Raw genomic sequence first — 22,800 nt, forward strand, 5'->3', positions numbered from 1 at the left:
ATTGTAATGCAGAGCAACACAAATCCATGCGATGAAATACGATAATTACCTAGTAAAGCAAAACACTGAGAGTAAACTGATGCTCACGTTTTATTGGAGTAGATTGGTATTGGAAATTCATCACTTCAAAAAATAATGCTTATTTTATGTTAAATGTCATATAATGTGACAAAATTATGATAATATAAGATTTTAATTAAAAAATGAATAAATTTTAAAATAACTTTACAGCAACACAAATTTACATAAAGCTAGACTGTATTTTGAATGAAGATAGTTTGAAGTTTGAGGTGAAGGAAATATGCAGCAAAATATAGCAGTCATGTTTTTATGTTTCATATTAACTTAAGTGGTGAAAATAAAGTTAATATTTGGCATTTCATTAGCTACTAAATCATTTCATCCTGAATATTTAAATGATTTTTTGTCATACTGTAATTTACGTTACTGTAGCGTTGGCGATACAAATCCGGTTTTCTGAAATTAAATTGTTTATCAAAAATGCACCGAATTCGTGCAAAAAGAGAAATGGTCCCGAAAGATTGGGAAGTAATTGAATCAACAATGGAAGATTTTGATAGAAAAATGCGGGAAGGTATTATATTGCATTTTGCTATGTAATTTATGTTTTAATTGTTTCTGTCTTGGCAGCTCAATCCGAACCTCATGAAGGTAAACGAAGAGTGGAATCTCTGTGGCCTATATTTCGTATTCATCACCAGCGTTCTAGATATTTGTTCGAAATGTATTACAAAAAGAAAGAAATATCAAAGGGTAAAGACTAGTGTAGACTTGGTTAAGCATTTCCACTTGCTTCAAATTTCATCTGCCTGATAAATTGTTTTTAAGTCGTTTAAGTTATAAATAATTTCATTTTTAAAACTTTTAGAGCTTTATCAATTTTGCCTTGACCAGAAACTTGCAGATGCAGCTTTAATCGCGAAATGGAAAAAGCCGGGTTTCGAAAATTTATGTTGCCTTCGCTGCATTCAAACCCGTGATACAAACTTTGGGACTAATTGTATTTGTCGAGTTCCAAAATCAAAATTGGACGAGGTACTGCTTGTAACTCTTTTTTTACTTTATTTTTTGTGTTATCAATTTTAGTTTGTATTTAGTTATAATTATTGTTTAATTTCTATAAGATCATGTTTTATATATTTATTTAACTAATTTGCTGCTACTATGCACTGTAGATTATTGCAAAATAATTTTAATCTGAACATTTTTTAATAACGAAAGTTTAACTAGATTATTGAATGTTGTTTAGGCAAGGATTATTGAATGTGTTCATTGTGGGTGCCGTGGTTGTTCCGGATAACCGATTATGCTACTCCTGTATTGTATGCAATTACATCAGTTCACATTTGTTAATCGGCAGTAGCTGATTTTGGACAGATGGTTTCAGTAATATGAATAAAACGTAAGTCACAGAAGACTTCCTTTTGTTTGATGTTTTTTGATTTCATTTTGTTGAAAGTTTGAATACTTTTTCAAAGTGCAAAATATTGTGTAACATATTTTATTAATTCATATTTTATGTATAATCTAATATTATTTGGATTTTACGTCGCACAGAATGTAGAGTTTTATGAAACATTTGGGGCACTTTTGTGTTGTGTAAATTGTTAATGTATAATAAATCATGGCAGAAAATTGTGATGGTGCTGCGTGAATTTTTCTTTAAAAAATATAAACTAGTTTTTATATTTATATTCATTCAAATACGAAATAATTATTTCTATATTAATGGCAGAAGTATTAACGCTTTCATAATAATTAGATGGAAGTATGTATGTAATAAGTATGTGAAAATGCAATGTTGATTTCGTCATTTGAACAGTAAGAAAATGCATCACGTAATGATTAATCATTACCTCATTTTGTTGAATTGATTAAAGTTGGTGATTCGTGTAAAATTTGTAAAGGTATAACAGTTTACTGAGCGTAAAAAACTGCAAGGTTGATTGAGGGGATTGATAATAGATATAAACATGTTGTCTTCATGTTGAGATCTAAGCAAAATGTTGCATAAAGAGTATTTCAAATAATAAATTAATAACTGAATTTTCTCATATTCATCATTTATGTAAAAAATTGTTTTTTTCGTAAAAGCTCAAATAAATTATGAATTGTTTGAAATGAATTGCCTGGACTATGGGAAAAATTTTCAAAATAGTAAATTTGTGCAATTATTTTTTTGTTAAGTTTTCTTTTTTAAATAATACTTGTAATACCAATTACACAGTATGAAAACAAGGCATAGAATTTTAGGTGATTTTTTATCATAAAATTGTTTTTTGTTCAAAAAATGAGCAATGTAAACATGATGTAAATAATTTATGGCAGATGAGAAGGCATGACTGATTTTTTGAATTTCAAAGGTAAAGCTTTTTGCAGTTTTGTTCGAATCTTGCTCAGTTCGATGAGTCTAACAATGGCCGTCAGGAGAAAGCCAATTGGTTGCATCAGCCAGATTGCAAACGGTATTACTGTACTGTCGAGAAAGATTGTGGAGAAGACCCTGTAGGTGGCTGGCAAATTTTGAACGCTGAAATTCAACGCTATCAGCATGACCACCTTGCGGACCATTTCCCAATTTCGCCTGGTCTGCACTGCTCTTACTGACTGGTGGCTAGACCTGCTGATTGGCATGTAAAGCAGCCAGGCAACGAAGATCAATACTCCCACAAAACCTACCGTACCGGTATACGCTAGGTGAATGTTGAAATAAGTTTGCGATACCACCAGCTCGTAATAGCAGGCAATTGGTATAGGCTCGTTATTGGTCAGAATGTCGGTCCAGCAGAGGCTCACGTCCACCACGGATACAGTTGTGTAATAAATGAGTGGGAATTTGTTGAGCAGCAGTGCTTTTAGGGGACTGCCTTGTTGATTGTTTTGCAGTGCCAGAACACTTTCAAATGCCATGATCAACGTTGCACCACTGATGAACACATCGCCGACCGCGTAGAATGTCGGATGTATTGCTATTACTATGCAGTAACCTTTGAGGATGGTGTCGTCTGAAGTTTGATAAGTTATCATTCTTGCATAATCACTCGTGTAAGCTATTCCAAGCAGTGTACTGCCTAAGGAGAAGCCTGAAATTTTTTTTCCTCAACCGATGCACACAAAAACACACATACTGTTGCGACTGTTTTTCAAAAGTTTAAAACCAAGTAATATTATTTAAAGTTGTAATATTTAGGATAAATTAATATTATTAAAAGATTCTTTTTATATTTTTTAAAATTAATTTTTAAGATATACTTTACACTTATATTAGTCATGGTGTTTAAAACAATATAAGTTATAGTTCATTCAATTTAGCAATAACTTATCTGTTATGTCTACTGTATTTTCCTTTTATTTTTCTTTATATTTATTAGATGTATTTTAAAATTTTTCTTCAGCTGATTTTTTTATGTACAATTATTTATTTATTTTCACTTTTATTTAAATCATTGATACTTCTCTGTTATTATGAATGCAGAATGTAGAGTTGCATGAATTATGTTACACATCTGATACTGCTTGTTTTGAATGCAAGAAATGAAAAATTAGGTAATAAATTCTTGTTTCTTTTCAGTTTAATCAATTGCAATGTCCAGCTAAGTGATGTGCAGGTTAAAGTTTTGTCATTTGATTGCTCAAGCTTGTTGAGCAGCTTTTAAAATTGTATTTCTTTTCAATGTGAAATATTTTCAGTGCAAAATTCATAGTCGCCAAATAGCAACTGTGCAGTGATTGATTTGTGAATGGAAAAAAACTGTCAATTAATTATTGAATGAACAATAATATTATTAATTTTTATATTCGTATTTATATAAAAATCAGCTGAATTTGTTGCAAAGATTCAAATTAAAAAAATGTTGGTCGAAAAATAGCGCATCATTTTTAAAACATTTTTACTTTTCACAAATTCATAAGCGGAAAATTTGTAATTTACCAAAAAATGAAAAATACTTTGAATTTTTTATTGATAAATTATTTTAATAAAATTTGCAATAGTGGTTGCTAGTCAGTATGTATTACCTGCAAAAAAGTTGTCGAGCTTTGTCTTCCTTTTCTTTCGCATGGTGGTCACTAGCAGGCAAATGTTAGCAACTGTAGAAAGTACAGCAAAAATTATGTATATTTTGAAATTGCGATCATTCTGGTCGATAATTTCTAATTCCTCCATGGTGAAATTTGGAGAAGATGAATTTCGGAATGGAAATATGATATTCGTGGTGTTTTGGGATGAAAAATCCAAAGCAGCTGCCCCGTTGTACTCATCCAATGCAACGGCATTCATCGGATTTTATTGAGCCTAATCTGCGTAATAGAAAATTTTGCTTTTCACAAATCAATACTTGTGTTTAACGTTAAAAACAATAATGGAATTATTAAAAAAAAATTGAAAATTGATTTCTCACGAGTTGAACAAGGAAAATATGGTGAAACTTGTTGTTTGTTGTAATGAAATGAATGAATGTGTTTTACTTGTCTTGGCATCATCATCACTGACAACATGGAAATATTGCACCTATTAGAAGTTGCTCTATCCAAATCCTTTTGTCAAATATAATTTTAATTCCTTGTCATGATGTTGAATTATGGAATTAAATTAAGAAATGTATCTAAACTTCAATAATGCAAATAATTATATTCTATTTATATTTTTTGCAGGAAATGGTGCATCATGATATTGGATTCCTGTACTCGCGGAAAATACCGTGGAAAAGAAAATTGAAAGTTGGTTTCAATGTTTTAATTTGTTGTGACGTTTGGACAAATTAATGTTTGAAAGAAATTCCATACTTTTAAGTCAGTTAATTGTAATGCTATTTTTATTTTGTATAAAAACTAATAAATACAACGAATAAACTTTTCTCTTAGATGTCGCATGTCATTTCAGAACTTTGCACAAATATGTGATATAATTTATAAAGTTTTATTTTAATAATTATAAATGAATATTTACATTAAAAATGAATCAGTTTACGGTATATATGTAAAAAAAAGTAACATTGTTTAGAAGTAATTCTTCAGCGGCTTATTTCAAGCTTAGTATTCACAGTTATTTTGTATTTCAAATAAATAAATAGATTCAACTTGTATTTTTTTATTTAAATTTTTAATTGATGTGTGATTAGCTTTTAGGTAGATTGCAGAATAATGAATAAATTTGTATAGATGAGAAATCTTGTGCTTTAATTTATTTACTGAAAGATCTGCTAAATGCAAAAATTAATAAATGATTTTTAAAAATTATGCAGGAAAAAGCATTAAAATGAAAAATAATTTTTGGAACATTTTTTTTCAAATTATTAAAATTTAGTAATTGGTTTTGTGTGATACGTATGCTCGTTGTAACAGTATTGAATAAATAATTGTAAGAAGTTTCGTGGACATTGGACAAACCGAATAAACCGTCGATTAGAGCAGTAGCAGAAGCAAATTTTTGAAAATCAGCTTTCTCTCAATAAATGAATAATGTTTATTAATAAAGGGGCTAGCGTTTTGTGAAACCAGGCGAATTTTTCATTTTTACAATTAGAAAAGTGAATGGAGTATGGCATGTGTGTGTGAGAAAATGAGAATTTAAACATAACTTATTTTGTTTACTGCATTTAATTGAAATTAATGAAATTGGAAATTTCTTCATAGTCGAACAATCTTGAAATGCTTCTTAAATTACCATTATATGCCTTGCATAATATGTGAATATTATTTCACTTTTGTATTACAACTGTAAATAAATATGGCACAGCTGAAATAGCATATGCAAGTTATTTCTTGTTCAATAAATGTTTTATCAGAAATATCAGTTTTTCGTTGCACATCTGAATTGGGAAAAACTATATTATCAACTTGAAGTTTCTTTGATAGACATGAAACATATAATAATCACAATAAATTGATAGAAACATTTTCGAGCAAAGTTCATTTTTTCAAAAATGTTCAGCTTAAGAATAATCCTAACATGATGGCATGTGTAAATTAGATTGTTTAAAAAATTTTTATATTAAGAAAGTTGAAAAATAAAAATTTTTAATCAACTGCAACGTACATTTTGATGAAAAAGAACAATCTCAAATTGAGTTGACATCAATAAATTTCAATGCAATGCAAATTCGCTGTATCTCTTAGCAGCTTGTTGTTTTGAATGAAATGACAAACATATTAAGACAATATTAATTTTTTCATTCTGAACCCATTTACTTTAGCTTAATGCGCCTCACTGCAAAGTAATCAACTATCTGTATGTATACGCAGGGATATGTTGCTGTTTGGGATCCTTGTGCAATCAATGTATATTCACTGTGTTTTGTGTTTCTAAAATAATCAATAGGTGAAAGATTACTAAATTCTAATTCTCAAATTGTATGAGATGTTTTACTTATTCAGATATAAGACAAAGCAAAATATTAATTAAAATTTCATAATCAGCTTTGAGTATATTGATTAAAAAATCTGTAAAATGTTTTTAATACCAAGTTGCAGAGATGATTAGAAAAAAGAAAAAATAGCATCTTTCAATAACATATGTATTTTGCTTTTATTTGATGTACAAAAAATAATTAAAATCATAATAAACAATCACTTTTTTATATGTGATATTTTCATATTTTTTCAATGACAAACACATGCAGTGAATGTATGTGCTATATAAAAATAACTGGCTGCTTGAATTTTACAAAAAAATTGATATGATGGGCATTAAAATGGAATTAAAGTGAGCGAAAAAGTAATTTACACCTTATTTTCCTCGTACTTATATATATATATATATAGTTTCATTTTTACCATTCTTTATTTCACGTATGATACCTTTAAATTTAAGTTACTATTCGTCATGGATTGTAATGTTTAGAATGAATAAAACTTGATACACTGCTTAAGAAACTCAGTAACTTGAAGGTGATTAATTTTATTTTCTAGAAAAATCTTAGATTAAAATTCATTTAATTATGGAATTGCGCATCCTTCAAAATTCTCCACAATGCTTTTTCCTGTTGATGTTTATCAAGTAAAATCTACATACCTCTTAAAGAAAATTTGTTCTTTTTTCTTGAACAAGCATCTCAACTGCTTCTTGCTTACTGAACCTCGAATGCACAACCATGTTTATTGGGCCTTTTGAAAACTGCACGTAAACATAGAAAATTAATTGCTTTAAAAAATGAAAAAGTGAATTATCCCGTGTGGTAACGTGAAATATTTACGACTTGGAACCAAAACAAATGCAAGCGAATAAAGAATCCCTTTTTTAAAATGATATTTTTTTACTGTAAATTGGAAATTTGTAAAATTTTTAAAGCATTAAAAAAATCTTCATTCATGCTCATTCAACTTCATTCGAAATAAGCTTTAGCTTATACAGGCAAGCCAATTTTCGTGTCTAAATTATGCCTAGCCAATTTGCTTTTATTAAAATCCATTTATTATTAACTGAATGAACATTTAATTTGTGATGAAACTATATCATGAATCATTATAAGCAGTGAGTGTTATTAAGTCATGTTTATTTTTTTTAATAGTAAATTTCATCAAATCTATTATGCATTAGTTAAACTGGCATGATAAATCTCACAATTTCAATGAATTTTATATTAAAACTCTGTTTTGATTTTATTTCACATCTTATTTATTTGAATCAAAATGCAGCTTATTTGAAATATTGATTTTCATATTGCTAATTTTTTAGTTGGAGAATTTTCAAAACACTGATATAAGCATTAACACATGAAACGTACACCAGCTACAAACTCTGGTCACAAAAAGTGAATTACAATTAATTTTTATAAAGTTATATGAATAAATCAATATTGATAAATTTAAGTAAAATAAACACATTTGCATACAATTTTCTTTTAGTATTGATTGCATTAAATGCATGCCTAATGATAATTGGAATCACACAGATTTACATATTTTTGAAATTATTAAAGAAGTAATTTATTATTATCAGTACTCTGTATATGATAGAAGTGAAAGTTTTGCTTTTATTGTTTATTTTCATTGTGATATTTATTTTGAAAATACAAGAGAGTAAAAAAATTTTTCATTTTATAATTTATTGCATTCAATTATATCATAAAAACTTTCCTATTTTTCAAAAACTGTATGATGAGCAAATGTATGACATTTATGTTGTATGTTTTGTTTTGCTCATCGTTTAGTAGGTAATAATTAAAAATTATCATAATTAACAGATTCATTGAATGAATAATGCTTGAGAAAATAAAATAGTATTAATAATGGTAGACTGTGTGCGTGTATTTGTTAATAATTTGAATTGAATATCTTGTATTTTTTCTTTATGCATGTAAAACTTTTTCAAATAGTTTTTTTCCTCAATTTAGCTCACTCACGTGCAGCATATCACATTAGCCGTCATGTTTTTTGCAGTGCTCCATATTGTTGCTAACAATTCTGGTTTAACATGCCTGGTGGGTGTATGGGGCACTTTTCCACTTTTACAAATGAAAATGACTATGAACACATTGACAAATATAGGTTTTCAATTTTTTTCCCTCTCCAAAATCAGGTCATTACACATTTTGTTATAGCCAAGCTTTTACTTTGGTGATGGTATTTATGAATTATTTTATTTCATTGGCATAATATAAATTGACAGTCGTTTCCTTCTTCATGAAACCGCTTAATACCGCATTTGTTTAGCAACTTGTCCATTTATTGCTATTAGCACTAAATACAACACATACACATCCGAACGCAGCTTTCTCTTCTGTACGAAGCTTTCTCCTCTGAACGCTGGTTGTAAGCATTGAAAGCATATCTGTGAATATGATTTTTTCAATTAGCTTTGGATTTCTTACTTTTTTATCACTGGGTAATTGTAAGTTCATTTTTCTGATTTATTTTCATTTCAAAATATTTGAACTGTAATCTACAGCTTACCATGTTTACTTTTTTAGCATGCTAAACTTTAATTTCTTTTTTGTTTATTCACTTTACACATGCAAAGTTGTTTTTAAATTTAATAATAATTCAATATTGTTAATGTATAAAATATGATTTCATTCAATAATGATCAAATAATTCATAAATTATTACTTGCATGCCGCTCCAGAGATATTTCAATTGAAATTCTTATAAATTACTGATACAATTTGTAGTGGCCAATGGAAAATTTGACAAAGCTGGACTTTGTCCATTGCCTCCTGGTCCAACAGTATCCAACGCGATCAATTACTGCAATCGGGATGATGATTGCAAAGACGCAATGAAATGTTGTCCAACAATCCTCGGTCGTCGTTGTATGAATCCTGATTCGAAGAGAAGTACGTTAAATTGAAAATTATTAATTATTAATACTTTATTTTTCTAAAAAATAGTTATTTGTCCTGATGGATCCAAGGCACAGCAGACATGCGACGCTGACAGTGATTGTCACAACAATCTGAAATGCATTAACGGCATTTGCTGTCCAGAGAAGAAAGATAGCAACGATGACAGCAAGTCAGGATCTTGCCCTCAGCTGATTGTTCCTTCAGGTTATGCAATTGGGAAAGACGATGAATGCCGAGGTGATTTGCAGTGCAGTGGGAAAAGAAAATGCTGTCAAACTTTAGCTGGAAAACGCTGCTTACTTCCTGTTTGATTTCATGCGATTATTTATGATTCAATCTGGGTATAAATAAAACTTTACCAATCTTGAAAATTACAATTTTATAAAAACAGACATTGTTTTTTACACATATTCAGAAAAATATACCATTTCATTTTTACATTTACATGTGTTTACATTACATCAAATAATAACTCTGGAACAGTCATATAAATGAAACTAAACGAGAAAAGAAAAAAATTTTTGAGATGAATATTATTCATTCATATTCATATTGTTGAAAGAAGAAAAATCCATTAATATGTAATCTCTATTAGCATTCATCAATTTACCGCAACTGTGTAAAATAATTTTTTAGTATTAATGTTATTTTGCATCATTAAAAAATATACGTCTCTTAAAATTAATTCCACAAAATAATAAGCATTTATTTATGCACGATAAAAGTTTTTCATATTCATTCTTTAACGGATGTTTTCTACTGGTTTATTTCTGTAACCAGAACTGACTCATCGCTTTTGCAGACATGATTATTATCATATTATTTTTTATTATTGATGAAATATTTATGAACAGCTGTGCTTGAAAATCAGCTTATTTCACAAAAGCATGACTGCCATTGAAACCGGTTTAAATAAAGCAGTTGTGTTACTAATTTTATGATTCATATTTGACAATTTCATGAACAACAAAATAAAGCAATGAGAATACAATATTCACAATAGAAAATACTGGTTTGAAAATAAAATGATTTAGCAGAAGTAAACAAATTTAGAATCAAACAACTTCATATGCACATACATATATATATATATATATGCCCATTATTTCACATTAAAATAAATCTTAACCTAATGTCATATTAAATGCTATAAAAATTAGTAATGTACAATAGTAAAATTTGCAATTTTAAAAATTAAGAAATTGCGCGATGCAACAAACATTTCTAAAATAATTTAATCAGTAAAATTGCAGAATATCAAATGTTGAACTCTAAAATGGAAATTCAAACCTTCTCTTAACAAACTAGCCATAAATATTGCAAATATCATTGAAGTTATTAATCAAATTTTAAAGATATTTATTAAAACTTAATAATTAACGTCATAAAAATGTTGAATAAATTAATTTTATTAATAATAAGCAAAATTATGCAACATTTCATATAAAACAAACAAAAAATAAAATAAACTCACTGCAAATTTAGCAAACAATCTAAGTTTCATCAATTAAAGAAAATTACATAAATGTTTACAATAATGCATTTAAAATTTAAAAAGAAAATTATGCAATAAAAAATGATGAATAATATAAATTGAAATAATTAATTCAAAAAATCAGCTGAACTATAATCAACAAATTTTTAGTATGCAAAATTTGTTCATTTTCCATATTTGTACACTTTATACAGTTACCTTTTATTATTATTATGTACAAAACCGCACACATTGATAGATCTTTTTAGTTAATTTTAAATTGAAATAAGTAGTACATAAAGATTAAAAATGGAATCTATTTTCAATAAATGATCACTAATAATAATTAATTAATGTATTCATAATTAAGAATATTTAAAAATAGAGTCATTCTTCATTATTTTTAATGTTCACTTTTATTAACAATTAATAGAATTAATACTAACAATAATTAAGAAATAAAACGTTATACAAATAAAGCAACACATAATGAAGGTAATTTTTTTACAAAAATTGTTTTTAATATGCATTTTAACTGCATTTTCTATAGCTGAAATAAGTACGTAGCTGCTTTGTAGCTTAGTAATACAAATGTAGTTAGTTCGTAGTTTTCTTACAACATTACAGACATTATTTACACAGTTTAAAACATTTTCTTACGAACTGCTGAAGAAAAATACTAAACTATAATAGGTATATAAAATCAGAGTTTCTTATGCATTGAAACTTGCTGAATAAAGCAAAAGAAACCATGTTAAAAGATTTCGACGAGGATGGGATTCGAACCCACGCGGGGAAACCCCAATGGATTAGCAGTCCATCGCCTTAACCACTCGGCCACCTCGTCTGATACAGAGTATTCGAAAATTTAGTAAAAAACCATGCAATTCTGTAAATAGTCACTACAATCTCCTTTACAAATAAATAATTGATTCATTTTATTAATTTATAATTTTCAATATGTCATTTGAATTTTAGAAATTTCACAGAATAAGAATATCAACCAAATTCATACATCTAGTCAAATTTTTTCAGCTTTTAACATTTAATAAAAGTGATTAGAAACTATAAAATGCAAATCTGATTGTAAATTTCAATAAATCATCAAATGGGTATTAAACAACGTTTTCCTAATAATGTTGGGCAACATTTCCGGCTTCCAGGACAGTCTGAATCTTGCTGGCATTTGTTTTCATGAACAATTTTCCATCCATCAGGAACTACCAAGACCGGACATTTGCCAGATTTGATTCCGTTTGGAACACCTGGACAGCAGACAAACTGATAACACTGCCTATTAGCTGGGCAATCAAGATTCGTTAAGCATGTTCTATCAGCGATACTTTTGTCAGGGCAAATTACTAAAGCAAAAAATTAAAACCTGCAAAAGTGAATAAAATTCTTTAGACTGTGGTTTAAATTTACAGCGACTTGGATCAGGCAACATGCACTGACGTCCAAGTATTGTAGGGCAACACTTCATTGCATTTGCACAATCTTCATCCCAGTTGCATCTGCTAATTCCCTGATCGCTTGGCTTTTCAGCTGGAAGAGGACACAGGCCAGCTTTTACGAAATGTGAATCACCTGAAATTATTCTCATTAGCTTAGCTCAACTTTTAATTTAAAATCAATTTGGTGATTTATTGCATTCATCTCCAGTCAATAATTTTATAATATTATTTGTAATTCTTCTTCCTTACTATAATTAATAGATTATCAAAGCCTGAGATGAATCAAAGTTGGAACAAAATTTATTGAACTTATCACGTTTGAAATATTGCTCAGAAAACTGCTTTTTTGTTTTTAAATAAATTTTTAACGTATTTTTATTTGTACCACTTATGCATTTTCATGTTGATTTATTTCAAATGCATGAAAACATAATATATATTAATTTTTGATCGAACGTAGGTAGCAAATTATGAAAAAAGAGAAATCATAGCGGCATTATATTCATTCACCTGCAGCACCATAATTTATTTATCATAATTTTTTCAACGATTCATATTAAAAAAAGAAATAATTTTACCATTTGATAATGATTAAAAATAATTAAACTCGGCAATAATAATATATTTCAGAAAAAGCTCACTTTTTCTAATATTACTGAAGAAAAAAATGAAATAAAGCAAAAGTCCGGGATTCCAAGTCAACATGATCGCTGTTGTGTTAAAAATGCACGAAAATTATCACAGAAATATTTCATAAACAGTAAGTTTGAAATGATTCATAAGAACAGGTGAACTAGAATCAATTTTATTTTAATTTTACAAATGCCGGTCTGAGGTAGAACTGGATGCCTCATAATGATGTTTATTGGCAGAAAGAATGATAATTTGTTTATGATAATAAGAATTATTATTATTATCATTAAATTGCCATATGTTACAGATAAAAAAATGAATTTTTGAATTTTTCATTGTACAGAATTTTAAATAAAATTCAATTTTAATCTTTAGAATTATAATTATTGCTGTATGATAAAAATTTTGCTTGATTGCATTACATAATTGAAAAAGAAGAAAGCGAAAGAAAAAATTAATGAAGAAAGCATAAATTTATTACAAAATTGTTCGTAATAAAACACCATACGCATGATTTATATTTTATTCTATAAACAATTACCTCAAAGCAGTATTAGTCAACATTGTTCTTTGAAGTTTTGATCAATGCAATGCAGTTAATCTAAAATGAGTACTCTGGCCTAAATGTTCTTTGATCCGTTATCTGTTTTAAGTTTATAATTTATGCATATATGCATATATACATATATACACATGTATGTGTGTGCATAGCAATATGCAATAATATATGCAATATAATAGTAAAACCAGTCGCAAAGATTACACTCTAATAAATGAATATCAGTTTCTTTTTTTCATTAGCTTTATTTTGATTAATTCAAGAATTTTTGCAGATATAATCAGTTATTATTTTGGAGTTACCTTGCACTTCAGGTTTAATGGCACCACATGATTGCTGCTGCTGCTTTTCAGTTTAGATTTCAACATGCTGGATAACGAAGGACTGTAATTTTTCATTGCAGACAACAGCTTAGAATCAGTGAACAGACGACACAGGGGCGCAATGCTAAGGCCGACCGGCTGAATTGTCCACATGTAAATTTGCCACTGATACTTCTTGTTCAGATCGAAAAATTGGGTAATAAGTACAAAAGTGTAAGGGATCAGTTGGCAAAAAACTGTAAACAATACCATCAGGATGATTTGCTTCATTACGACAATTTGTCGTTTTATTTGAATTTTGCGAACGCAAGAATAAGTAGATCGACTGAACAGTATTGCAATGGACGAAGCAACGTACAAAGCAATGGCAAAAATGTCGCACAAAGCAATAAAAGCTAGGTGAACTTTGAAATAAATAGCGCAAACAATTTCATAATACCAACAGTAAGTTAATACCAACTCCTTCTTTGTTACACATTGAATAATTAACAAACATGAGTGGCAAATATCAGCAAGTATGCAAATTTTCCAAGAATGTTGGATTACTGACTGCACAATGAAGAACATCCTTTTTCTTTTTATGACGGCAGTGAAACAATCCAGCGCAATAAAAAATATGTTAACCGACATGTGAATGTCGCTGATGGAGAACAATATGGAATAAGGGGGTAGAATGACGCAAAAAATTGATCTTGTAAAACAGACTCTTCTTCCAACTGCAAACCGTCTTCCAAGATACCCAACATATGCAAATCCATTCAACATGCAACCAAAATAAAATCCTACAGCACAATGCAAATATGCATTTTAGGCATATGATGTGCAGATTTATTTATAAATAGATAATAAATAGCTCTTCTTATACATTTTTGTAGTGAAACCAAAAATTCTGTCAAAAAAAACCAATTTTTTATATACTGATTGAGTAATAATTTAATTTATGTTTAATTTTGATTGAATATCTAGAATATATGTATGTTGGATAATAATAAATATTACATGATTTAGTTTTTATTATGAAAGAATTCACTGTATTGGATTAGAATTAATCACTCATAAATCAAGTCTACGAAGTAAAAGCTACAATGCAAATTAAAATATATTTAATGCAAAGAGTTCAAAAAATGTGCTTAAGAAGTTTTTATGCATGATTTCAAGAATTTTACTGTGGCATACCTTGCTGCAATGAATATGCTTTCTTTTCTGCAGATCTCAAAGCAAATAAATGAAGTAACAGGCCATTGCTGATGATGCAAATTATGCCAAATACAAGCTGTAGAATGTTTATATTAAAGGTTTCTTCTTCTCGTTTTATAGCTTCAGTTACATATTCCATACACAAGTTATACGTATGACGGAAATTATCCTGGATGCACAAGTGGTGCATGGTTTTATCTGAATTTTCATATACGATTGGCTGAAATGGACTTTGTTCGCTACAAATTCACATTTTCAGTGGAGAAAGCTGCAGTGTATAACATTGTCAAAAAATCTAACAACATTATTTAGATATTCATTATTTGCTATCTTTCTTTTCTATTTAATCATTATTAATTATTTATTTTTCTCATTTACATATAATGCGCATGCATGCTTGTATCAAATTTTGATTTGCAAACTTTCACTTTACTCAACATCATTATATTTATTTTTAAAAATGCTACTGGGAAACATTTCTTTGAAAACTTTAGCCGTTCAATTCACCTTTTATATAATTAATTTTTTGGAGATTTTTAAATGACAAAAGCAATAATTTCTTTAATGCTGAAGAATCAAATTTATTCACTAAAATGCCATTTATCAAGGGTGCATATACTTTTAATAACATTTCCAGAAATATTAAAAAAAACTTTACCTTTCTTCTTCAACGCTCCAGTTAGCATGCATGCATACTACCTTATGTGAAGTGTGCTCATGAATAGGCTTGGAAATATTAATAAAAGCTATTAATGCAATAGCAATGGAATTAACGTGATTTTTGCAGTAATCAAGATCTAATAAAACGAATTATGAAAAAGAAAGTTCTTTATTCTTGATGCATCAAATGGTGAAATTAAACAGTGAACAACTAAGCAAACAGTCTCAGTGAAAGTCTAAAAAGGGAGTGTATTGATTTTTGAATATTTGCTTCCAGTGAATGACTTATTCATTTTCTGAAGCTTTAGTAGTGAAATGAAAAACTAACGAAGAGGAAATTAATTCTTTTGCGAATCACTGTGTTACAATTCTATAGAAACCATTGGATATTGATCATTCAAATTTATTTATATTAAATTCATCTTTTTATTTCTGAGTATAAAAAATATATGTTTCATAGTTTCATCTTCTTCAAACTTGCAAAAAGTTACATGCACCAAGCATTTTATTAAAAATAAAAATATTTTTCATGTTTAAAATAAAAACTTTTTAATTATCAACTTGGCCTAATTATTGCGTGATGCAATATTTAAAGGAACTTCTTCACAATTAATTTCAATTTTTTCGAATATATTCGAACATTTCAAAAAGCAGACACCTACAAAAATTCATTATTGATGAAATTTTTTTGTAAAAAAGCAACGATCGAAATTTCATGAAATTACTCATTTTTTGCAAAAGATTCGTTTTTTATTAATTGCTTATCAAATTATGCATATTCAAATGCACAGCAATCACCAATGAACAATAATATGACGTCATTGTGCATTTGAATTTCTTATATTGAATGTCGCGTGTTCTGAGATTGTTGGTGTCTAAATTATATTCTAAGGGAATTACACAATATAATGCAAAAATATCTTGTAACTGAACACCAATAAAAAAATCAAAATATGCATAAGCACCTAAATTAAATTTAATTAAATCAATTAAACATTAAAAATGTTAATAATATTTCTGTTGAGACAGATTCATGGTTTCTCATCTACTCCTTAAATTTTGAATCTAATCTTTTAAATGGTTATTTCATTTTACAAGTATGCTGATAGAATGCTGTTTAATGCATTTTTAAATTGTAATTAATCCATACTTATGTAATTCATAACTAACAGATAGTTTAATATATGTTGTAAATTATGGATATGTTTAATATGATGTAAATTTCTAATTTGCATTTCCAGATCAGTTAAATTAATTTACATAAATTCATAATTTTTTGATACGACATTGCGTAAAGAATAAAATTTAATAGTAAATATCTTTGAATGGATTTGAAAGATCAACATTTAAATTAATAAATTTTAAAAGAGAATACAATTTAAAATTTTGAAACAACAGTTTAAGGTGAAAGATAAGAAATTCTTGTAAATTTGAATTAAGAAACTGATAGAAATTGCTGCCGTTTCATTTTTCTTAAAACTGCATGAATTTTATTGTTTATTTCACATTTACAAATTTGAATCAGTAGCTATTTTTTATGAAAATTTATAAAATCTCCGTGTAAAATGAAATTTGCAAGTATATTTAGCTACATATTCCACTTATGCTTTAATATTTCAAAATAATGCAACTGTAAATTTAAAAAAAATATAGTAATAAAAAATTTGTGGTAAAGTGTTCTTTTTCGAATTACTGTTGATTAAGTCTCTATGAAGCTTGAATATCATAAATTAAAAACACTTAGAGATATGCAAATTAATAATTTACAAAAGCATATACATTGTAAATTAAAAATAAATAGTTAAAATTTTAATAACAACATTTATCTGACAAATTATATCTATACATCGCACAAGTATATCTTAAGATATTTCTTTGTTATATTATTTACTTTCTTGGAATGAACATAAAATTTTGAAATTTGAAAAAAATTATGAATGGCAGTTTTTCGTTCATTTTCTCTTTACCATTACTTTGATCATTTTCTCATAAAGCATGTAAAATATGAAAGTTATAATTGAAGATTTAAGATGAAATTTAAGATTAATTTTAGCTTTTGTTTTGAACGGCTTAATATTTTTAAAAACAAAAGAATTTCTAAGTCAATTTGTTGCATAATTTTCATACAGTTATTAAAGCCTATTAATGAGTGTAATAAAATGGTATGTTTTTCAAGAGAAATAATTTAATATAGTAAATTAACAATTTTTAAATAACTACGGACTTTTTTACATATTCAAAAATCTCTTTTGCATCACATTTAAATTTTGTTTGAATGAAGAGAGAAAATGCTTTGAAAAAAAGTATATTTCATATTAAATTTATTTTATATTGCTTTAAGAAATGTAAGGCAGTAGGAGTAGAATTAGTTGCTTGAAAGCCGAATGATTATTCGTTGCATGGTCGTACAGAGTTTAAAGTTTTGAAAGAGAAACGTCTGCAGCAAAGATTTTCCGGCAAAGTGGAGCTGTGCTTATTCCCTTCACCAGCTGAATAAGCTCCCACTTTTACCATTGAAGAGGCAACTGGTTGGTCCGTTTTGCAGCAGAACCATTTCTGACATTGTCGACGAACAGCCGGCGCCCTAAGTATCCGGTATATTGCATACAATGAATAGCTGGCATTGCAGACAAGCCAGCCGTACTGATTGATCACCGGGCTGCCTTTGTTGAAAGCAAACCAAACCGAACAAGTGCAAGGTACTGTTTGAATCATGAACGAAAATGCGACCGTGATTGCCGTCTGTTTCAGAATTGTAATTTGGCGGCGAATTTGAATCAACCGAACGCCTGTACATGTAGATTTGCGCAGGTTGAAGCCGACTCCAGCTACGCTGAACAACAGCACACTCAAATAGCCAAGAAAAGCTAGCACAGAATTGAAAGAGACAAAAAACCACTGGGGCAGAACAACAGGGATGCTGCAATCAGCACATAAGCGGTCGTTGTAATAAACAACCACCCACAGTGTAATTACACAAATACACGGCAGTATTACTGATAACACCAGGTAAAAATTAATATTATTGTCGTCCACTTTCCATCTGGAATTCATGAACATCAATGCAATGAAGCTGTCCATGGCCATCAGAAGTAGAGCATAGGAAATTACTGGTTCAGCGAACGTGTAAAGCGTCAGCTGAGGAGCGATGAGCAAGCACTGCAGTGAAGTAATATTGCGTACAGCACTCCGCATCACCAGTTTTTGAATGTTGCTTATCATATAAGCCAAGCCTAGCGGAGCGCTTCCCATTGCAATAACTTCAAAACAGATTACTATTATCATACTGTTTCATGCAAAATTAACTGCCATGACTTGCAAATATGCTTTTGTTTTTGTTTTATCACTTACAAGCATATCATTTTTTAAAATCCAATTTATAATTTGTAGGACGCAATGAACTTATCAGAAATAATTTATCACATAAACTGACGTTATTTTTAAAGATAACGTGACATTTATAAAAAATTTTTCAATAGATTCACATTTCAATTCATTATTATTAAATTCTATTCAATTTAATTTTAATACCATAACTGCTACAGTGTGATTTTGTCATACTTTTATAATTTAAAATTACACAACATTAATTAACTTACAGAATATTAGTTGAACATTACAATTATAAACAAGAAACGCTGCATCACTTTTACGTCTGAGGACAGATATTGCAGCAAAAAATTTAAATATTCAAAAATAATACTTTACCTGCAGTCAGCTTATCAATTTTTTTCATCGGACGCTTAAGGAGCATCATGATAAACAATATTCCATTTGTGAGCAGGGTAACTGTTCCAAATAATATGGCCAAATATTTTAATTTGTCGTCTGATCTTCCTTTTTCTTCAGCAACGAATGTCGAATTTTCTAATCTGAATTCTGCGACATTGCTAACATTCATGATCTTTAAAACAAATGAAATTAAAATTAAGCTTATATTTTAAAAGCACATTTTATTAAATAGTTTGTTATTTTTAATATATTTTTCAATAAAAAGAATAACATTACTCTTAATTCAGATAGAATATCGTCAAAAAAATTTAAGATTTTTACATGCTAAGCATGCTAACCTTGTTTACTTATTTGAAAAGTCAAGTTCATCATTCTTTTGGTTTTTGTTTCATCCTTTAATATCCATTTTGTATAATCTCTATAATATGATTAATAATATCCATTTTTCTAAATTATCTTAAGCATATCATAAGCATTATCTTAAGCCTTCAAAGATAATTTTACGCAAATCATTTTAAATAAAAATAATGCCATTCTTCATTTCCGCATTTTTGCAATAAATTGCAAACTTTGGCCACAAAGTGAAACATTTGTAAATTTAAATTCTTTATAAATTTATTTTTTAAAATGTATTTCTTTAATCTTTTTTTCAGAAATGAATTTCTTTTTTCTATTTACACTTTATACATTCAAATTATAAAAAAGTTCTTAGGTGAATAAGTTATGATAATTATTTAGTTACTCAGCTTAAAATAATTGGAACAGAATGTAATGTCAAAGGAACTTAAAACTGAATCAGTTTTAAATTCGTTTTTGCAATTCATCATTGTATTGCTTCTCATTTTAATAAATTTTATACCTGATGGAACGAAGAAATTGTAAAGTAAAAATTGTAATCTCAAAAAAAGTATACTTACTACTTATTTAAAAATTTATTGATTTCAAAAATGTGCTTATGAAAATAATATGGATAACTTACCTGATATGCAATTATTAAATACTTAATAAGATTAATTGATTTCAGAGTAGTATTTTTATTATTATAATTCATATTTTTCTCTTGACATGTCACGATATATCGTAACCATTGGTAGTTGTTTATTCACGCAAAATTTCTTTAATTCAATCTAACTTTTAATTTTATTCATGAAATGAATTATTAAATTATACTTTTCTGATAGTTAATTACTAATAGTGCATCATTGCGTTGCATTAGAGCTTGCATAACAAATCTGACATAAAGGCAACTTATATTACAATAAATTTATATCAATTTATGTTTTATACAACACCTTTATAAATATTGTTAAGTAATCATTTCGGAAATAAAAAATTAAATATTTTATTATATTTTGAATATTTAAAAAGAGCCAGATTGGTGGAAAGCGCAACTTTAATAACATTTTTGATTAATTATGGTATAAGCATGCATCTAAATGCAAAAGGCAAGAATTGTCAGTAAACAATTATAAACTGGAATTTGTTAGTTTAACGGGCTCTGCATTTTCATAATGCTCGATAATGCTCATATTTCATAAATTTTAAGAAATATATGATAATATAAGAATTGCAGTGATGAAGCAGTGTGATAAATTTTCTAATTAATTTTGAGGAAATATGTTCAGTTGAAAATTAAACTACGATCATATAAAAATTGAAATGTGAAATTCCACAAATATTATTTTTAAAACTTTTACACGGTTAATGTAAATGCACTGTCAGCGAATAAATAAAAACAGCAAAAGTTGAATAGACAAAAAATAAAATAGGTATTTCTGTTTTACATCAATGTTGAGATCTCCACTTAATTCTTAGAAATATTTCCAGTGATCAATTGAATGCATCCAATTTAATGAATGATGCTTTACTTCATTTTTTATTCAGTATTATAAAAAAATAATAAAATAAAAATTTGCATACATCAAGAAAAATAGTCTTCAGACGGATTATTTTTTGAAAGTTAAACTGAAGCTCAATGGTGTTGTTTTTCTCTACCTTCAATCAGTTGCAAGTAATTCATAAAAAAAATTGTCAAATTGATGTGGATTCAATATGATATTTTATCATACATTTTTGAAAAAGTGATTTTTATTTTCAAAAAAATTAAATGAGAAAAAAAAAGAATTGAATTGAATAAGAAAATTTTTTTAAATTAACAATAAGAAAATATTGAAAATCTTCAACAATTTTCTGACATCTAGCACTTTCACAGCACTTACTTTGCATTTACATCATCCTAATGGCAGCAGTGCAATGCTTTCTTCAAAATGACAACTTATTCTTTACTCTTTATTTTTTCAAATTTTTTATATGTATGCATTCAATTGAAAATTCTGAATTTATAATTTTCTCAATAATAATAATAATAATAATGATAATAATATGGAGTAAATTTAATCTTGATACCAATTAAAATTAATAAAATAAAATTTTTCTCTGCATATGCTTTAATAATTGTTACAGCCATGTTGAATAGTAAAATAATAAGAGTTGTGTTGACTAAAAAGAGAAAAAATAATTATTGAAAACTTCATAACAAATTATTATATTAAAAATTAATCATTTTCTTAATAAGAACATTTTTACTTGGTAATTTAGCTGTCAACGTCATCTGGCAATTATGTGTGTAAAAAAATTTTTTTCATCATCAATTATACTTTGCTTCATTTTTTCAGCAAAGAAGAATAATGCATTGTTTTATAAAAATAGTTTTGCTTATAACTTTAAGAAAATGTTTAAAAAACGAATGCAAAAGAAATAAAATTTGAATAATGCATTACTTACATTACAATTGCATATATTAATAATAATATTATTGATACTGTACGTTGAAAAGATAAGAATTTAAAAATGCAATTAACAAGGATAATTTCCTTTAACCATGGGTTAATGTTATACCTCTGATCAAAAACAAATAATTTCTCTTTATTAAAATGATAATTTGATTCTAATTATTTAAAAGCATTACTCTATTCAAAACTTTTTAAGAAGAAAGTAAAAGTGCCTATTATTTCTTTGGAGAACAAACATCAGATGAATTTGATTTCATTTTTGATAGTTGAAAATGAATTACTTTATTTTAATATTTCAATGACATTCAGTAACAACAATATCTGTACTGCTATATTGATGAGTTGGATTTTTTGCACAGCTTTCACATTTTTCATACTATATATATTCAAGCCATTCAGGTATAGCGAAGTGTATACATGATATATATATATATAGTTAATTGATGATGAAAAAATTTTTTTTACACATAATTGCCAGATGACGTTGACAGCTAAATTACCAAGTAAAAAAGTTCTTATTAAGAAAATGATTAATTTTTAATATAATAATTTGTTATGAAGTTTTCAATAATTATTTTTTCTCTTTTTAGTCAACACAACTCTTATTATTTTACTATTCAACATGGCTGTAACAATTATTAAAGCATATATATATATATATGTAATCTTAT

General features: G+C 27.6%; 5 protein-coding genes and 1 non-coding gene across 6 annotated transcripts; 2 read left to right on the plus strand and 4 right to left on the minus strand.

Annotated features, from left to right (window-relative positions):
* Positions 1–460: 460 nt before the first annotated feature.
* Tsp_01774 (protein BUD31-like protein) lies at positions 461–4,871 on the plus strand. The gene is made up of 5 exons (XM_003377525.1): positions 461–595; positions 652–774; positions 890–1,056; positions 1,271–1,423; positions 4,675–4,871. The coding sequence occupies exons 1-4, from the start codon at positions 502–504 to the stop codon at positions 1,319–1,321; spliced, it is 435 nt and encodes a 144-aa protein (XP_003377573.1). The 5' UTR covers positions 461–501; the 3' UTR covers positions 1,322–1,423; positions 4,675–4,871.
* Positions 4,872–8,249: 3,378 nt separating this feature from the next.
* On the plus strand, positions 8,250–9,616 carry Tsp_01773 (putative perlwapin). The gene is made up of 4 exons (XM_003377526.1): positions 8,250–8,267; positions 8,355–8,508; positions 9,132–9,296; positions 9,351–9,616. Exons 1-4 carry the CDS (start codon positions 8,250–8,252, stop codon positions 9,614–9,616), a joined length of 603 nt encoding a protein of 200 aa, XP_003377574.1.
* Positions 9,617–11,544: 1,928 nt separating this feature from the next.
* Tsp_01772 lies at positions 11,545–11,626 on the minus strand. The gene has a single exon. It is a non-coding gene; the product is annotated as a tRNA-Ser (tRNA).
* Positions 11,627–11,883: 257 nt separating this feature from the next.
* On the minus strand, positions 11,884–12,382 carry Tsp_01771 (putative WAP-type 'four-disulfide core'). Its single transcript, XM_003377527.1, has 2 exons — positions 12,211–12,382; positions 11,884–12,140 (listed from the first exon to the last, which is right to left on the minus strand). The coding sequence occupies exons 1-2, from the start codon at positions 12,380–12,382 to the stop codon at positions 11,884–11,886; spliced, it is 429 nt and encodes a 142-aa protein (XP_003377575.1).
* A 1,330-nt stretch (positions 12,383–13,712) lies between these two features.
* On the minus strand, positions 13,713–15,135 carry Tsp_01770 (hypothetical protein). The gene is made up of 2 exons (XM_003377528.1): positions 14,925–15,135; positions 13,713–14,530 (listed from the first exon to the last, which is right to left on the minus strand). Exons 1-2 carry the CDS (start codon positions 15,133–15,135, stop codon positions 13,713–13,715), a joined length of 1,029 nt encoding a protein of 342 aa, XP_003377576.1.
* A 1,113-nt stretch (positions 15,136–16,248) lies between these two features.
* Positions 16,249–20,841, minus strand: Tsp_01769 (hypothetical protein). The gene is made up of 6 exons (XM_003377529.1): positions 20,831–20,841; positions 20,527–20,584; positions 19,314–19,509; positions 18,041–18,865; positions 16,404–16,570; positions 16,249–16,263 (listed from the first exon to the last, which is right to left on the minus strand). The coding sequence occupies exons 1-6, from the start codon at positions 20,839–20,841 to the stop codon at positions 16,249–16,251; spliced, it is 1,272 nt and encodes a 423-aa protein (XP_003377577.1).
* Between the last annotated feature and the right edge of the window lie 1,959 nt (positions 20,842–22,800).

The sequence above is a fragment of the Trichinella spiralis genome, assembly GCF_000181795.1.
Source record: "Trichinella spiralis strain ISS 195 chromosome Unknown Scfld4, whole genome shotgun sequence".
Lineage (NCBI taxonomy): Eukaryota > Metazoa > Nematoda > Enoplea > Trichinellida > Trichinellidae > Trichinella > Trichinella spiralis.

Bases quoted from the DNA above. Each gene is read 5' to 3' on its own strand.
- Tsp_01774 (XM_003377525.1), top strand. From the start codon at position 502: ATGCACCGAATTCGTGCAAAAAGAGAAATGGTCCCGAAAGATTGGGAA. The intron at 775-889 runs GTAAAGACTAGT...TAAAACTTTTAG, and splicing joins AAAGAAAGAAATATCAAAGG to AGCTTTATCAATTTTGCCTT. The intron at 1,057-1,270 runs GTACTGCTTGTA...AATGTTGTTTAG, and splicing joins CAAAATCAAAATTGGACGAG to GCAAGGATTATTGAATGTGT.
- Tsp_01769 (XM_003377529.1), bottom strand. The intron at 19,510-20,526 runs GTAATTAACTAT...TTTGTTTTAAAG, and splicing joins AACGCAATGATGCACTATTA to ATCATGAATGTTAGCAATGT. The intron at 16,571-18,040 runs GTTTCTCTTTCA...AATTTAATTTAG, and splicing joins GGAAAATCTTTGCTGCAGAC to GTGCTTATGCATATTTTGAT.
- Tsp_01773 (XM_003377526.1), top strand. The intron at 8,509-9,131 runs GTTTTCAATTTT...TACAATTTGTAG, and splicing joins GAACACATTGACAAATATAG to TGGCCAATGGAAAATTTGAC. The intron at 9,297-9,350 runs GTACGTTAAATT...TCTAAAAAATAG, and splicing joins GAATCCTGATTCGAAGAGAA to TTATTTGTCCTGATGGATCC.
- Tsp_01771 (XM_003377527.1), bottom strand. From the start codon at position 12,382: ATGAGAATAATTTCAGGTGATTCACATTTCGTAAAAGCTGGCCTGTGT. The intron at 12,141-12,210 runs GTCGCTGTAAAT...TTTTTGCTTTAG, and splicing joins GTGCATGTTGCCTGATCCAA to TAATTTGCCCTGACAAAAGT.
- Tsp_01770 (XM_003377528.1), bottom strand. From the start codon at position 15,135: ATGCACCACTTGTGCATCCAGGATAATTTCCGTCATACGTATAACTTG. The intron at 14,531-14,924 runs GTATGCCACAGT...ATTGTGCTGTAG, and splicing joins AGCATATTCATTGCAGCAAG to GATTTTATTTTGGTTGCATG.